The sequence below is a fragment of the Cricetulus griseus genome, chromosome 10 (genome assembly GCF_003668045.3).
Source record: "Cricetulus griseus strain 17A/GY chromosome 10, alternate assembly CriGri-PICRH-1.0, whole genome shotgun sequence".
Classification (NCBI taxonomy): Eukaryota; Metazoa; Chordata; class Mammalia; order Rodentia; family Cricetidae; genus Cricetulus; species Cricetulus griseus.
The window spans coordinates 14,941,685-14,959,310 of NC_048603.1; the positions used below are offsets into that span (position 1 = coordinate 14,941,685).

Below are 17,626 nucleotides of genomic sequence, written 5' to 3' on the forward strand. Positions count from 1 at the left end.
CTGGCCTCCAGGGTGACCCAGGCCCGAGCGGCTCTGGCGCTCTCTCCTCGGGATCTCTCTGTACCCTGATCGCCTCCAATCCAGCCTGGCACCTGGGACCGCGCAGGGGGCTGGGGCGGGGCGGGGCGGGGCTCCGGACCCCGCCCACCCGCGGACCTCTAGCTAGAGCCTGAGCGCTGGACTGAGCAGCGGAGACTCTGCAGCAAGCCGTGCGCCTCGCCACGCCGCCGCTGGCCACCTCTAGAGCCATGAAGATGCATTTCTGCATCCCGGTGTCCCAGCAGCGGCCAGACGCGCTGGGGGGCCGCTACGTGGTGAGCCTGGGGGTCCCGGGGCGGGCTGGGTGGGGAGGGGCTCGGTGACCCTGCGCGCGCCCTCCCCCCGCCAAGGCGAGCGCATCACCACGCTCGCCTTGGATGACCCCCCGCGGCGGGTGTCTGTGCTTTCAGCTGTACTCCGTGTTCCTGGACGGGTTCCTCTTCTGCAAGGTGCGTTACAGCCAGCTGCACCGCTGGAATGAGCAGGTGAGTCTGGTGGGGAAACGGTGCCCAAGGGCCTGGGCTGTGTGACTCTGAGATTCTGGCAATGGACTGCGTGCCTGGTGGGGAGCGGGGCGCGTGTAGCCCGACCCCTAATCTGTGAACTACACTCACTCCTTAAAACCCAGCGCCAACTCCTGTGCCAACGTCTCCAGCATCAGCTTTTAACATGAGCAGGACCGCACGCACCCACCTCCTTCCTCCGGCTCCTGCACCCACGGCCCTCACACCTCTCCCAGAGCGAGAGCAAGAGGGACAAGAGGAATTACAGAGGGTGCCTTTTGTGCGTCTCTCTTTCCAGTCCTGACTCATCGGGCCCACACCTCTCCGAGCCCCTTTGCTGGCAAACCCAAGAGTCACCAGCTAAAGGGCCACACTGAGCAGTTTGGGTTGTGACGCCTCGGCAGAAAGAGTCACCAGACTCAAAAAGCGTCTCACGCAATCCAGGGGGACTTCTGGGAGGAGGGGGGGCTTGAGGAGGGACCGATTCCAGATGGTCCAGGAGCCAGCGGTCTTTCAAGCAGAGGATGTGACAGTGGCAGATAGGAGCAGGCGGTGAGAGGACAGGAGAGAGGCAGGGGGGTGGAGAATTCAGGACCAGCCCCGGCCTGTGCAGTCGACTTGTCCCAGCCCAAAGAGGAAAGGGGGTGGGGTGGGTAGGAAAATCAGATTAGGTCTGAATGAGGAAGGAGCCAGGTAGGCTGGCCTGTGGCAGGGAGGAGCTCCATGGCTGTGGCAGGAGGAGCATCCTAGCCGTGGCAGGGAGAAGCACCTTAGCCGTGGCAGGGAGAAGCACCTTAGCCGTGGCAGGGAGGAGCACCTTAGCCGTGGCAGGGAGGAGCATCCTAGCCGTGGCAGGGAGGAGCACCTTAGCCGTGGCAGGGAGGAGCACCTTAGCCGTGGCAGGGAGGAGCACCTTAGCCGTGGCAGGGAGGAGCACTTTAGCCGTGGCAGGGAGGAGCACCCTGACCATTTGAGAGGTTTTCAGAGTTCCAGTCCTGCTGATGCTCTCTGGGTCCTGCAAGCTGACATTGCCTTCCCCGGCATCTCTAGATCTGAGGGAAGTACCGCAGGCAAGGGGGCATCAACCAAATTGGTGGTATTGCTGTAAGGGTGCAGAGCTGGCCAGGGCAGGCACCCGGCAGACATTAGCAGGCTCAGCAGCACAGGGTAGGCTGCCAGCCACCGAGGGGGTTTCACCAGGGAACAAGGCTGCAGCTGACCATGTCAGAGAGCACAGGTCACACCTCACCTCAGAGACACGCCCTTCTCTTTCCCAGACTAGCTCTCCCTATACCCCGGCTGACAAGAACTCAGGGCCACATCACCTGGACAGGTATCCCTTCTGAATTTTTTCTTTTTTTTTGAGACAGGGTTTCTCTGTAGCTTTGGAGCCTATCCTGGCACTCTCTCTGGAGACCAGGCTGGCCTCGAACTCACAGAGATCCGCCTGCCTCTGCCTCCTGAGTGCTGGGATTAAAGGCGTGCGCCACCAACACCTGGCTCCCTTCTTAATCTTACAGGCACTCAATATGTGGGATATATAAATTAGGTCCTTCCTTCTTTCCTTCTGTCTTCCTTCCTTCTTTCCTTCCTTCCTCTATTTCTTTTTGAGTCAGGGTCTCACTATGTCGCTCTGGCTGTCCTGGAACTTACTAAGTAGACCAGGTGGATGGACCCCAACAGCCTCCGCCTCCCAAGTGCGGGGATTAAAGTTGTGCACCACTGTGCCTAGCTAAATTCAGTTCTTACAGCCGAAAACCATGTTGCTAAAGTTACAGTCTTTATTTAACATAATACACATATAATAAACGCTTCATACAGAGCTCTTAAGGAAATAAGACTGGGAAGGAATCTACAGTGGACATCCACACGCATGTACAACGCCTTTCCCTTTTTACGGTGCTTTGTATCTGGTTAGATTAAGAATTTGGGGCTAGCAAAATGGCTCAGTGGCACTTGCTGCAAAGCCTGTTGACCTGAGTTCAATCCCAGGGACTGACGTGGTGGGAGAACATTACCAACTCCTGCAGTTTGTCCTCTGATCTCACACCTGTGCTCCTCCCCAACAATCTAATCAACGGAATTAAAAAAAAAATTTAAAGGATTTTGGAGCCATTTCACATCCATTTAAAAAAGGGGAGGGATAAAAACTAGGAGAGAAGGATCTGGGAAAATCCTTCAACTGTTTGATGCCAGTTATGGAGAAGACACACGCACAGACACACACACAGATACAAACACACAGACACACACACATACAGACATACAGACATGCACACTCACACACACACATACAGACATACAGACATGCACACTCTCACACACTCATGCACATACATGGACACACAGACACATACAGGTACATGCACAAGCACACACATGCACAGACAGACACACACACACAAACACATACACACACACACACACACACACACGTACAGACATAAGACATGCACACTCACACACACTCATGCACGTACATGAAGACACAGACACATACAGATACATGCATATGCACACCCTCTGGAGCATGTGTACACAAGCACACACATGCATTGACAGACACACACACACATACAAACATGCATGTACACACGCATACATATACAAACACATACTTACACATGTACATGAACACACACATGCACACACACATGCACACACACATGCACACACACATATGCACACACACACACACACACACACACACACACACACACGTGCACACACGTGCACACACACACACCTGCACGCACGCACACCAGGCTGAGGATATGGCTCAGCGGGCAGAGGGCTTGCCCAGCACATTTGAAGCCTGGGGTTTGATCCCCCGTATTTTGTGAGCCAGGCATGGTAGCACATGCCTGTGACCCTGGGCTTGGGAAATGGAGGCTGGAGGATCAAGACCATCTTCAGCTACACATTGAGTTCAAGGCCAGCCTAGGAAAGAAACAAAACAGACAAGAACTACAACGTGATGTCTTCCATGGAGTCTTGATGGAGAGTGGACTCTACAAGTCTTGCTACACTGGTGGCTGCAACAGCCAAAGTCTGCTGAGCCCAGGTGAGAGGTCTGTGCTGGGGAACTGGACGGTAGAGACAAGACGATGGCTGACTTTTGGCAGAGTTTACTCAGCTCACTCGTCCGCCCCCCTCCCCCTTAGACTGCGTTCAACCCGAAAGGCCAGAGGTTTCCTGAGGAACCAGTCCTTGCTGTAAAACCTGCTGGGAGGAATTCTGCTCTGTGACAGGCTGTAGACTCTCAGCCCTGTTGACTTTTCCCATTTCATGGCCTCAGCGCAGGGGCTCCCCCAGATTCAGTCCAGCAGATGGGTCATAAGGGTAGGCCTGTTGACTCGAGGCTGCTGTGACTAGAGCCAGTTAGGGAATGTCTGACGTTTATGGACACACATCAAAGAAGACAGTTCCCTTTTCGGCATGCCTTAATCAGCCGTCAGCTAACCAAGAAATGATTGCATGTGAAGAAGACAGGTGAAAGCGAGGGCAGACGGAGGATCGCGATGTCCTGGTTGGTGGGGCAGCTCTGGCTGGTGGTACGGCAGCTGGGCCCTTTGACTCTTGGGCGTGGCAGGAATGCACGAAGGCAAGAACATTTCCTTGGGTTTAAAGGAAACATAATTGCCATGAGAATGTTTGATACCAGGCGAGATGACAGCTGGATATTAGACAGGGGTTAGGGAAGCACGAGGCACAGTGGGAGCTTTTATTGCTGCCTCTCAAAGATGACCCTGTCACTTCCAGATCTTCTCATTTTCTGAAAAGAATCCAGAACATCGGGTATCTGGGTTTATTTATTTTTTTTTAAGCTCAATTTTTGTAGCAACAGTTTTAGCTTATAAAAAAGCATGGAGTTCCCACACGCCAGGCATTCAGTTTTCTATACTCTTCAAAATATTTTAAATACTTACTTAAAAATGTTTTAAATATGTATGGGCCTCATGTGTGTGCGTCATGTGTGCTGTACCCTCAGAGTTCAGATGAGTGTTAGTCAGATCCTATGGAGATGAAGTTATAGATGGTTGTGAGCTACCGTGTGGGTGTTTAGAACCCGACCCAGGTCCCGTGGATGGGCACGAGTGCTCTGGACACCTCCCTAGCCCCGTGTCCTCTGTCTTAACATACCCTTAGTGTTCACAGTCGTTACAATGACCCGATCAGCAAGGATGCACCATTACTAACCACCCCTATAACTTATTCAGAGCTGATTAGCTTTTGTCTTGAAATATCCAATTTCTGTCCAGGACCCAGTACTTGGGGACCAACTACTCAAACACAGGCACCAGCCAGGGACATTGGACATCTAGTTATAACATTTATACACTAATCAGGAGTTCATAAGACAGCATCAACACAGGTCATCCCAGACTCCCGCTCTTACCCGCTAACTCACTGCAGCATCAAGAAATCCAACTCCCTGCCACCGGCTTGCTTCAATGTTAAGTTTGTACGCGGTACAGCAGCATGAGCATTAACTCAGACGCCCGTGGAAAACAACCTCATCAACAGTACAACACTCAGGCACAGCTGATTTTTTGTGCATTCTTCATGCGCATGTCACGCTTTCCTGTAGTGTCCTGGGTGGTTGCTTCTCCTCACTCCTTTCAGTGAGGTGGTGCAGAAGTTTGCGATGCCGTTAGATTCTTCTGTCACATCCTGAGGGTCTCCCGACGACGACGACGATGATGACCTAAAGGATTTTAAAAATGTTTGCAAATGTCAGGCTTGTGCTGTAAAGTTTAGTATGTCTGGACAAGTGTAGGGCATCATGCCCCTGAATATGGTCTCTCACCGGCAGCCTCACTACCCTCGTGCTTTTGTCCTATTCAGCACCCTCCTGTCCTACAGCCCTCGTGACAAGTGATCTTTTTATTATCTTTATAGTTTACCTTTTTCAGATGGTGATATAATTTTTCAGACTAGCTTTTTTCACTTAGCAACATGCATTAAAGGTTCACCTGTGTCTCTTTGCTTCATGGATGAACAATATCCTATTGCAGGAATAGATCACTGCTGACCCTTCATATTTTTTTTGTTTGTTTTGTTTTTGTTTTTGTTTTTTTGAGACAGGTTTCTCTGTGGCTTTGGAGGCTGTCCTGGAACTCGCTCTGTAGACCAGGCTGGCCTCGAACTCACAGAGATCTGCCTGCCTCTGCCTCCTGAGTGCTGGGATTAAAGGCGTGTGCCACCACTGCCTGGGGAAGGTTTATTTTTATTTGTGTGGTGTGTGTCATGTGTGTTCATGCTGTGTGTGCAGGTGCCTTTGGAGGCCAGAAGAGGCTGTCAGAGCCCTTGCCACTAGAGTTACAGGCAGTTGTGAGCTGCCTAGTGAGGGGCTGGGAACTGAACCCTGGTCCCATGGAGGAGCAGTCAGTGCTCCCAGCAGCTGACTCATCTCCCTGGCACCACATGCAGGTTTTGTGAGGACATGGTCTTCAAATCAGTTCAGTGAAATGTTCCGAGTGTGACTGCTTGATTCTACAGTGAGACTACGCTTAACACTGTAAGAAGCTACCAAACTGTCTCCCGAAGTGGCTTTACTGTTCTGTATTCTCTGCAGGATGTATTTTTAAAATTTATTTATTTATTTTGTGTGTTTTTAAAATTTAAAGCACAAAAATAAATGCTGGCAATGAGTTTGGTTCTCTAAGAACTGAACAGCAGCTGAGCAATGAGCAGCAGGAAGCCGTAATTTGTTCATAGCCAGACAGTTAATAACCTCTCTATATTCAGACCGACATTTGGCTGGTAGAAATTCCTGGGCCAATAGAGACGCTGTATATGTGCTCCGCCAATTAGGTAATGACTTACACCTGCTACTGTCCATCAGCGACATGGAATGTGGCTAGTACCTATGACTTAGCAACAGATTTTAACATTTTATCTTATTTAAATAAGTTAAGTGTAACTTTACTTACAAGTGGCTAATTGCATTCATGTAGGTGTCATAGTTGTAGATCATTGGAAAAATTTCACCTTTGACTTGGGGCAGGGGGAGGCACCTCGGAGGATTCTTAGTTTTTAAGTATTAGAAGGAGCTAGGAGGCCGTAAGAGAACAAGAGCAACAGTCTAGATGGCTGCTGTTACAATCCAGAAAACAAATGTTAGTAGATTTCACCAGCACAGTGGCCTTGGGGTGAAGAGAAGAGATCAGATTCTCCATGTGTTTTCAAGCTAGCGACCGTGTGGATTGCCAGGTACACGCTATAATTATGGCAGAGGCAACTGAAATGAAATGGGAATTTAAGGTCTTGTCTGTTTGCTGCCTCCTTCCTCTTGCAGCTGGTTCCGCTGTTTAAGCTCTGGGATCGGCAGGTTTCAGCCGCCCAGGACTCTGGCTGGTTTCCTTCACTTTTAAAACTTATTGTTGTTTCATGTGTGTGTGCATGCCTGTGTGGGTGTCTATTCGAATTGGTGCCTGTAGAAGCCAGCGGCATCGGATCCTCTTGGAGCTGGAGTTACGGGCGGCTCTGAGCTGCCTGACAGGGGCGGTGGCTGTTAAAGCTGAGTCCTCTGTAAAAGCAGTGTGTATTTTAACTTATGTGCCGAAAAGTTATTTGTTATGGGGGCAGGAGAGATGGCTCAGTGGTTAGAGCACTGACCGCTCTTTCCAGAGGTCCTGAGTTCAATTCCCAAAACCCACATGGCAGCTCACAACTATCCATAGAGGGATCCAATGCCCTCGTCTGACATAAAGGCATTCGTACAGAAATAGCATTCATATACATAAGACAAATAAATAAGTCCTTTTTAAAAAAGTTATTTTTATGTATTTTCCACAAAAGTAACAGCCACCATAGTCTTAGATTCTATATGTTGGGTAGGGGGAAAGAGCCTGCCTGGGATTCTATTGGACTTTATGTCAGCTGTATAGGACCTCTGTGGTCAGCACTGTCCCATAGAAATGGCGTGAAAGGCAGATATTTAAGCTTAGATGGCTACATTAATTGAGTGAAAAGAGCCAAGAATGGTCACACACACCTGTAATTTGACTTGGAAGGCAGATTGAGGAGGATCTCTGTGAGTTCGAGGCCAGCCTGGTCTAACATAGTGAGTTCGAGGACAGCCAGGGCTACACAGTGAGACAAATCAAAAATTAAAAAAAAAAAAATCTGACTATAATCTCTGATCTTTTAGATATAGAATGAATTTAAGGAAATGTGCGCTATGAGTGGTGGACAGTCTCGTAAAAATATGAAAATATAGCCCGGCATCTGTGGAATGTATAGTGAAGGATGTCTGTCCTAAAGGAAGCGTCCTCCTCGTCCCCTCCCTTTGGCCACCAACAGGGATCGCTTTGCCTTTTAAATAAAGCGATCCAAGACAGGGCTTTCTGCCTCGTCGCCCTAGAGTGAGTGTCTCACTTGGACTGTCTTGGGACCTTTCAGCTGAGGCGAGTGTTTGGAAACTGCCTGCCCCCTTTCCCGACAAAGCACTACCTGGCGATGACTGCCTCCATGGCTGAAGAGAGGAGGGACCGGCTGGAACGCTACCTGCAAACTGGTATGTGCTTGAACTCTGTTTAGCAGCTGCATTGCAGCGTAAATTCCCGTCACGAAGCCATCTGTTTCAAAGCCCGTATTCGGCGTTTTTAACACAGTTATGTAACTGTGCAAACCATCTAGTTTTAGAATATCGTCATCGCCCCCGTAGGAGACTTCATGTCCCCCGCAGTTACTTCCCGTCTTAGCCTCCTCCCGCCAGGCACAGGGACCCCACCGCCCTAGTCTCTCTCTCTCTCTCCACCTGCCGACGCTGGATATTTCCGGTGTGTGGTGTGTGTGACTTTACAGCGGCCTTCTTCCTGCTGAGTATTTAAAGTAGTTTAAGTTTAATTATTCTGGAGAGTTGTGGATTGGTTCCACTGAAGAACTGAGGAATTAAGACAAATGATGGGCTGAGCTGAGCTGAGCTGAACCTGTATCTCGGGGCACAGCATAACACAGCATAACACAGCATAACACAGCATAGCATAGCATAGCATAGCATAGCATAGCATAGCATAGCATAACATAGCACAGCGTAACACAGTGTAACACAGCGTAACACAGCGTAGCACAGTGTAACACAGCGTAGCACAGGGTAGCACAGCATAGCACAGGGTAGCACAGCATAGCACAGCATAGCACAGCATAGCATAAAGCATAACACAGCATAATATAACATAACATAACACAGCATAACACAGCATAGCATAGCATAGCATAGCATAGCATAGCATAGCATAGCATAACATAGCACAGCATAGCACAGCATAGCACAGCATAGCACAGCATAGCACAGCATAGCACAGCATAGCATAGCATAGCATAGCATAGCATAGCATAACATAGCATAACAGCATAACACAGCATAATATAACATAACATAACACAGCATAACACAGCATAGCATAGCACAGCATAGCATAACAGTTATGTGTTGACTAACATAACCGTGCTGGGATTACACATGTACACCAATCACTGCCCGGCCTGAACTTTCTTCCTTATAGGGCCCAGAACCACTTGCCCGGGTGTGTCACCGCCTACAGTGGTCAACTGTTAGTCAGACATTGCCCCACAGTCAGGTCCACAGACCAATCTGATCACCTGAGACTGTGCAGGCCAACACACGATGTTTTCCTCTGGCCTCTGCACATGCACGTGTACTGGAACACACACGTATGACACACAGACTCACATGTACCAGAACACACACGTATGACACACAGACTCATATGTGCCAGAACACACACATATGACACACAGACTCACGTGTACCGGAACACACACGTATGACACACAGACTCACATGTGCCAGAACACACACATACGACACACAGACTCACATGTACTGGAACACACACATATGACACACAGACTCACATGTACCAGAACACACACGTATGACACACAGACTCACATGTACCAGAACACACACGTATGACACACAGACTCACATGTGCCAGAACACACACATACGACACACAGACTCACATGTACTGGAACACACACATATGACACACAGACTCACATGTACCAGAACACACACGTATGACACACAGACTCATATGTGCCAGAACACACACATATGACACACAGACTCACATGTGCCAGAACACACACATATGACACACAGACTCACATGTACCAGAACACACACATATGACACACAGACTCACATGTACCAGAACACACACGTATGACACACAGACTCACATGTACCGGAACACACACGTATGACACACAGACTCACGTGTACCGGAACACACACATATGACACACAGACTTATATTCAATGAATATTTTTAAGTATATGTGCTCATGTGTATGCACACATGCATGTGTGCACACACGTGCAAACACACACACACACACACACACACACACACACACAGGTGTCTCGTGTTACACACTCCACCTCTTTCAGCTTTCTCGGAACGCACAGCCTTGCTGGGGACGGCTCAGCCCTGTGCTCATGTCGAACGCTATTGAATGTTGTTTGGTAAAGTTTGGATAGAGCGACAGAAAGGAAAGAGGAGAAAGAAGGGAGCTGAGAGGCAGCACTGTGTGAGCTTAGCTGAGGCAGCTTCCTGGAGGAGCCTGAGGGGAGCAGGCTCGTCCCCTGGGGACTCAGCCGTCGTTGGCTCTGCTCTGTCCCCAGCCGTCGTTGGCTCTGCTCTGTCCCCACGGCTGTCGCTGTCTAGAGTTTTAAAGCCGAGTGGAGGAAGAGACGTTTTGTCTAAGTCAAGAGTGAGCCACGTTAAATCTCTCTGGATGCTTGTCACTTTATTTTTTTTTCAGATTTATTTAATTTTATTCTGTGCATGGGCATGCTTTGCCTATTTGCATACATGTGCACATGTGTGTCCCTTTGGGGTTAGAAGAGGGTGTCGGATATTCTGTAACTAGAGTTGTGCATGGTTGTGAGACACCGTGTGGGTGCTGGGAACTGAACCTGGGTCCTCTACAAGAGCAACAAGTGCTCAGATTCACCAAGTCATCTCTCCAGCCTCCTGCTTTCACACACATGCACACGCGCGCACACACACACACACACACCCCACACTCATGCACGCATAATAGAGACTGAAGCCAGAGCCTTGCACACTCTACCACTGAACAGCACCCCCAGCGCGAGCTGTCCCTCCTGTCACCTGACGAGGCAGGTGCTTTGGGCATACTTAAAAACTTCACATTACTGGGGCTGGAGAGATGGCTCAGAGGTTAAGAGCACCGACTGCTCTTCCAGAGGTCCTGAGTTCAATTCCCAGCAACCACATGGTGGCTCACAACCATCCGTTATGAGATCTGGTGTCCTCTTCTGGTGTGCAGATATACACGGAAGCAGAATGTTGTATGCATAATAAATAAATAAAATAAAAAAAATTTCACACTACTAAGTGACTTACCAGACTGGCTGTCTAGACCCAAACTTATAATATATTTTTACTTCTTGTAATAGTTTCATCATCAGACCAGAGGGTAATAAGGAGGCCACTGAGCCGTGTGGGTTGCTTGAGAGGTTCCTGGGAACACCATGGTCTTGAAATGGCACCATGGGCTTATATTGCCCAGACCACCTCACAGGGGCAGACTCTGTCAATTGTCCCGCATTGAGACCTCTCCCTTACTGGGAGACAGCAATGGACACAACTCCCGCCCAGCTCATGCTAACTGGCTCGCTTTCCGTATTTTCCAGTAACTGCGGACCCTCGTGTGACAAGAAGTGACGTCTTCACCGAGTTTTTAACGTTGGTGCAGATGGTAAAGCTTCCTTCCTGAGCCTACCCGATCCCCACACGCACAGGCTTTCTGGGCTTGGGTGAAGTAGTGTCATGTCTAGTAGGCTGGAGGCTGCTTCCTGCTCGGATCCTACACGGGAGATGAAGCATGTCACCAGATACTTGTTCTGTAGCCTGTGTGCCATGCGTCCCAAGAAAGGCAGAGAAGGAGCTGGAGTTTTAGTACTCCGGACCCAAGAGCTGTAGCCAAGGTGTCCAAGAGCACCAAAGGCAGACATCGGAACCTCGGGCCCTGCTGTCTGCTGTCTGTCTTCCTAACTTTGTTCATGGAGAACACTCAGTCTGAACAGAGTGGCATAAAACAGCTCCCTTTCCATGGACCAGAAGCTGGCCACTTAGCGCTAGGCTGAAACCTTGGAGAGCCGTTTGTTGAGTGTGCCTTTCATTCCCTTTGCACGTGTGGAAACATTTTTTTTATGCCCCTGCTTGGGACCAGACGAGCAGCCGCAGATCCGGCTTGGTGACGGGCGAATCTGGCTCAGGAGTGAGGTGGTGATATTTTGATTTCTGTGACTTGGGGCGATGCAACCAGCCTCCTCTCCCCTCCCTTCCCCTCCCCTCCCCTCCCCTTCTCTTTGGAGGTGCTTGGGAGAATCTAAAACGAGTTAATTCTGAGATTACCCAAGCAAGATGTGGATAATTTTTTTTTAAAGATTTATTTATTATGTATACAGCCTTTTGTCTGTATATATTCCTACACACCAGAAGAGGGCACCAGATCTCATAACAGATGGTTGGTTGTGAGCCACCATGTGGTTGCTGGGACTTGAACTCAGGACCTCTGGAAGAGCAGTCGGTGCTCTTAACCTCTGAACCATCTCTTCAGCCCGATGTGGATAATTTTTATCAAAAGATTTTTTCCCCTCCAAAATGGATGCTCCCTTGTTTATTTGGAAGCAATTCAGACTTCACACCATTGCTTCGCCTCCTCTCCAGACGCCTCCTCACCTCTACTCTGTCCCATCAAAGAACCTCCATTAAGGGGCTGGAGAGATGGCTCAGAGGTTAAGAGCACCGACTGCTCTTCCAGAGGTCCTGAGTTCAAGTCCCAGCAACCACACGGTGGCTCACAACCATCTGTTATGAGATCTGGTGCCCTCTTCTGGTGTGCAGATATACATGGAAGCAGAATGTTGTATTCACAATAAATAAAACCTTTTTTTTTCATTTTTTTTTTAAAAAAAAGAACCTCCATTAAATCTCTGGGCATTTGCTCCCTTCCGTTCTATCTCCATGCGCACAGTGGGGACAGGCAGTGGCTCTCTCTGTGATGAGTGTGCGCACAGTGGGGACAGGCAGTGGCTCTCTCTGTGATGAGTGTGCGCACACACAGTGGGGACAGGCAGCGGCTCTCTCTGTGATGAGTGTGCGCACACACAGTGGGGACAGGCAGCGGCTCTCTCTGTGATGAGTGTGCGCACAGTGGGGACAGGCAGTGGCTCTCTCTGATGAGTGTGCGCACAGTGGGGACAGGCAGTGGCTGTCTCTGTGATGAGTGTGCGCACACACAGTGGGGACAGGCAGCGGCTCTCTCTGTGATGAGTGTGCGCACACACAGTGGGGACAGGCAGCGGCTCTCTCTGTGATGAGTGTGCGCACACACAGTGGGGACAGGCAGCGGCTCTCTCTGTGATGAGTGTGCGCACAGTGGGGACAGGCAGTGGCTCTCTCTGTGATGAGTGTGCGCACAGTGGGGACAGGCAGTGGCTCTCTCTGTGATGAGTGTGCGCACAGTGGGGACAGGCAGTGGCTCTCTCTGTGATGAGTGTGCGCACACACAGTGGGGACAGGCAGCGGCTCTCTCTGTGATGAGTGTGCGCACAGTGGGGACAGGCAGTGGCTCTCTCTGTGATGAGTGTGCGCACAGTGGGGACAGGCAGTGGCTCTCTCTGTGATGAGTGTGCGCACACACAGTGGGGACAGGCAGCGGCTCTCTCTGTGATGAGTGTGCGCACACACAGTGGGGACAGGCAGCGGCTCTCTCTGTGATGAGTGTGCGCACACACAGTGGGGACAGGCAGTGGCTCTCTCTGTGATGAGTGTGCGCACAGTGGGGACAGGCAGTGGCTGTCTCTGTGATGAGTGTGCGCACACACAGTGGGGACAGGCAGCGGCTCTCTCTGTGATGAGTGTGCGCACACACAGTGGGGACAGGCAGCGGCTCTCTCTGTGATGAGTGTGCGCACACACAGTGGGGACAGGCAGCGGCTCTCTCTGTGATGAGTGTGCGCACAGTGGGGACAGGCAGTGGCTCTCTCTGATGAGTGTGCGCACAGTGGGGACAGGCAGTGGCTGTCTCTGTGATGAGTGTGCGCACACACAGTGGGGACAGGCAGCGGCTCTCTCTGTGATGAGTGTGCGCACACACAGTGGGGACAGGCAGCGGCTCTCTCTGTGATGAGTGTGCGCACAGTGGGGACAGGCAGCGGCTCTCTCTGTGATGAGTGTGGAAACTGACGTCTGTCTTTTTACTTACAGCACACATTGAACATCCCCACCAAGAAAACCTCCCTGGCTGTGTTTCTGCCCGATGGGAGGAGGATTGACGTGGAGGTTCTAACATCGGACACGGCCGAAAGGGTCCTCGAGGTAAACTTTGTTTAGCTTCAGCTCCAGGAAATGCAGAAACCGCCGTTTGGAGGCGGGGACTTGAATGTGATTGCCTTCCGGAAGTTCCCTGCCTATGCTTTCCCTCTGTGGATGATCTATCCACAGGGGTGCAGCATATAAGTCACCCCAAAGGGAAACTGACCGAAGAAGCCAAGGCACAGCGCAACCTTGGGGGTCTCCTTGATTATACCCCTCCTGAGACCTCTGGGGTTTTCCTAAGGTTGTGGCTACTTCCCTGGCGTTCACCAGGCTGGGCCCTGGTGGAAGGCTCTGTCTGGGGACTGCTGCATGGGTGGGAGCAGGAAGGAGGGTGGTGCCTGGCAGAGTCTGGAGCAGGCCATAACCAGAGGGCCCAGGAAGTTGCCTCCCATAGGTGTCAGCCAAACGCTGACACCAAGGGTGACCCGCGTTTGAATAATTTTGAGGATGACCAAGAGCGTTTTCCCCAATTCAGATGTGGCCATCAGCAGCTCTGTCTCCCGGGCCCAGCTGGCTGCAGAGGGAATGCTGTCTTCCCGAGTCTTAAATGCATAGGCTAGGAGAAGGAGGAGAGGGGTGGCCTCTGGTCCCTGCTGAGGGAAAGTGAATGGAGGTAGATTTTGTGAGTTCCCACTCTGTGGTAAATATGAAGCCACACAGGTTGACATGAAATCCAGCTGATGTCAGAGAGGAGAACCCTAGGCCTGGAGTTGGAAGTGTCCACTGAGCCAGGTCATAGTAAGTTACTCTTAATGGTATCCAAAGGTTACGCTGGACCAAAACCATGGTCTTGGCTGTGGCAGGAAGCTTCAGAGAGAAGCAGGGCGGGGCGCCCAAGGAGGTTACCAGCACATTTATACACCCCCGAACAGCAGGAAATGCCTTTTGCTTGGTGCACACAGGAAGTGCAAGCCCCAGGGCTAGATGCCACAGAAAACAGATGTTTGTGGAGGAAGTTGCTGTCCTCCATCAGACGATAAGCCCTGGAATAAATGATCCAGGACATATGTCCAAGTCCAAGACGGGACAACCAGCCTGGGTAGAGCCCAGCGTGTCCGCTGAGGTGACGTTGGTTTTGTTTTAGTCACTATAATTTCATGTCTCCCCGAGATTTCCAGAATGAATATTTCATTAGCTGCTTCTCTCAGTGCCCCAACAAGAACAGTTTCAGGGAGGAAGCTTTGTCTTGGTTCATGGTTTGGGTTAGGGTACAGTCCATCTTGATGACAGGGAAGTGAGCTGGGACTTCTCACATCCTGGTAGACCGGGATTTTAGGTGACGTTTCTCTGTGTCCCGGCAGCTACTTTCAAATAACCACACAGAGACTTGATGTTTATTATAAAAGCTTGGCTGATAGCTTGGGCTTGCCTCCAGTCAGTTCTTACAGCCTAAATTAACCCGTTTCTATTAATCTGTGTTCTGCCCCAGACATGTTCGAACTTCACCTATGAACTTCCCATGTTTTTTCTTCTAAGTCTGGGTCTCAACTCCTCAGACTCCACCCTCCTTCTTCCCAGCATCCTATCTGCCCTGAAAATCTGCCCAGCTATTGGCCAATCAGCTTTTCATTAGCAATGATAGCAACACATTTCCACATCACAGGGTAGAAAAATCTGGGCTGGAGAGATGGCTCAGAGGTTAAGAGCACTGACTGTTCTTCCAGAGGTCCTGAGTTCAATTCCCAGCAACCACTTGGTGGCTCACAACCATCTGTAATGAGATCTGGAGCCCTTTTCTGGTGTGCAGATATACATGGAAGCAGAATGCTTTATACATAATAAATAAATAAAATCTTAAAAAAAAAAAGCAGGGGGGCTGGAGAGATGGCTCAGAGTTAAGAGCACTGCTTGCTCTTACAGAGGTCCTGAGTTCAATTCCCAGTAACCACATGGTGGCTTACAACCATCTAGAATGAGGCCTGGTGCCCTCTTCTGGCATGCAGGCAGAGCACTGTATACATAATAAATAAAAGTAAATCTTAAAAAAAAAAGGAAAGAAAAAGAAAAATCTGGGCTAAAAGTAAAACTGGCCCATAACCTGTAAGTCCCGGCCCCACAAATTTACAATGGCTCTGTGTCCAAAATCCATGGCTCTATTTCCACAGTCCCCAAATGCAGTTACTACCATCTGGGTAAAAAGAGTTCAAATGCATCAGCCCGAGGAGGCCATTTCAGATTGAAAATATCATCAATATGAATGGTTTTTGGGCTACAGAACGTTTCTTTGGTTGTCTGGCCTGTGGAAGCACTTGCTGTTGGCATGCACTGGTCTCTTCTGGTCCTGCCACCCCATTCTGGAAGCCATTAGCCTAATACTCCCCCTTTCCTTGTTCCTGGCTAAGGTGGTGGCACACAAACTCGGACTGTATCCAGAGCTCTTGGGCTACTTCGGCCTTTTTCTCATCCGGTGCTTTCCTGAGGGCAAACTCTCTGGTAAGATGGAAAAGGAAAGCAAAAGAGATGGTCGGGTGTGAGCGGGGGCGTGGCTCTGAGGTGTGAGGGGCACCCACAAAGGGACTGGATACCCTCAGTTCATGGTCTCTAAAGATTTGGCGATTGTAGACAGGTGTGGTGTTAATCCCAGCACTTCAGGTAGAGGCCGACAGATCTCTGTGAATTCAAGGACAGCCTGGTCTACATAATGAATTCCAGGACAGTCAGAGCTCCATAGTGCGACACTGCCTTAAACAAACAAACAAATGAACAGTGATTTGGAGAATGAAACACTCAGAGGGTGGGGACAAAGATCCCCCAGAGAGGTAGCATGTCATTTCTATTTCATATTGTGGTGACGTAGACAGGAGGTCTGGGTGGAAATGGGCAGACAGGAGCATGCGGACAGACAGACAGACAGCCGAGTGAATGCATGGACAGGCAGGCAGACAGCAGCTGACAGCAGCCCAGTGGGCTCCATCTGCATCAGGCAACCAAGGCTCAGCGACAGTTAGCTGGGAGTTCTCTGGGAGTCCCTTGCTACACACACAGGGTATCAGATGACAGGTTGGTGTGGGGCCATTATCACTTACGGGATCCAGGTGAGGGAGTTGCACCCTTTCCTTGCTCTGTTGTGTTCAATAAGTTTTGGAGCCTTGTCGGCCCAAGATGGTTTTCATATACCCATAATTCATCCTGATAGGGCAGCCCCTCTTTCTCCTGTGAAGAAAAAGTCATCTCTCAGTCTATGCCGGATGGGCGATGCAAGACAGATGGTGGTGTGTGGATCCATCCTGCCTTGCAGTAATCACCATCTACCCTCAAAATGAAGTAAATAGCAGAACAAAACAAAACAAACAAACAAACAAACACAAAACCCCAAGCAAGCGAACCAACAAAAAGCTGTAAAATGGGGTTCCTAAGGTCGAGGCACAGGCTGTAACGATCACGGTTTTACGTAACGTGAGGTAAACTCAGAGCAGGACGCAGCCTGACCTCCACGCTGCCTTTCCCCTCTGCAGTTGTGAAGAAGCTGGCTGACTTTGAGCTGCCTTGCGCGAGTCTTCAGACCTCTGAGGTGGAAGACTGTAAGATAGGACTGAGAAAGTGGTGAGTACCTGTGAGAAGAGCCGCTGTGTGAGAGCTTGTCAGTCTGTCCTCGGCTTGAGAGACAGACAGACACGGGTAGAGTGACCTGAAAGATAGCGACAGGGAGCTGCTGGCCGTGGCTTTGCTGTGGGGTGGATGACTAGCTGT

General features: G+C 50.2%; 1 protein-coding gene across 2 annotated transcripts in view; it reads left to right on the forward strand.

Moving 5' to 3' along the window:
• Positions 1-248: 248 nt before the first annotated feature.
• Snx31 (sorting nexin 31) overlaps positions 249-17,626 on the forward strand; it is a 36,892-nt gene continuing 19,514 nt past the window's right edge. For both annotated transcript variants that reach the window (XM_027431490.2, XM_027431491.2), the window contains exons 1-7: positions 249-314; positions 450-524; positions 7,950-8,064; positions 11,245-11,309; positions 13,826-13,936; positions 16,279-16,369; positions 17,392-17,479. In XM_027431490.2, the coding sequence (XP_027287291.1) occupies positions 249-314; positions 450-524; positions 7,950-8,064; positions 11,245-11,309; positions 13,826-13,936; positions 16,279-16,369; positions 17,392-17,479 (611 nt within the window). The remainder of the gene's footprint in view (positions 315-449; positions 525-7,949; positions 8,065-11,244; positions 11,310-13,825; positions 13,937-16,278; positions 16,370-17,391; positions 17,480-17,626) is intronic.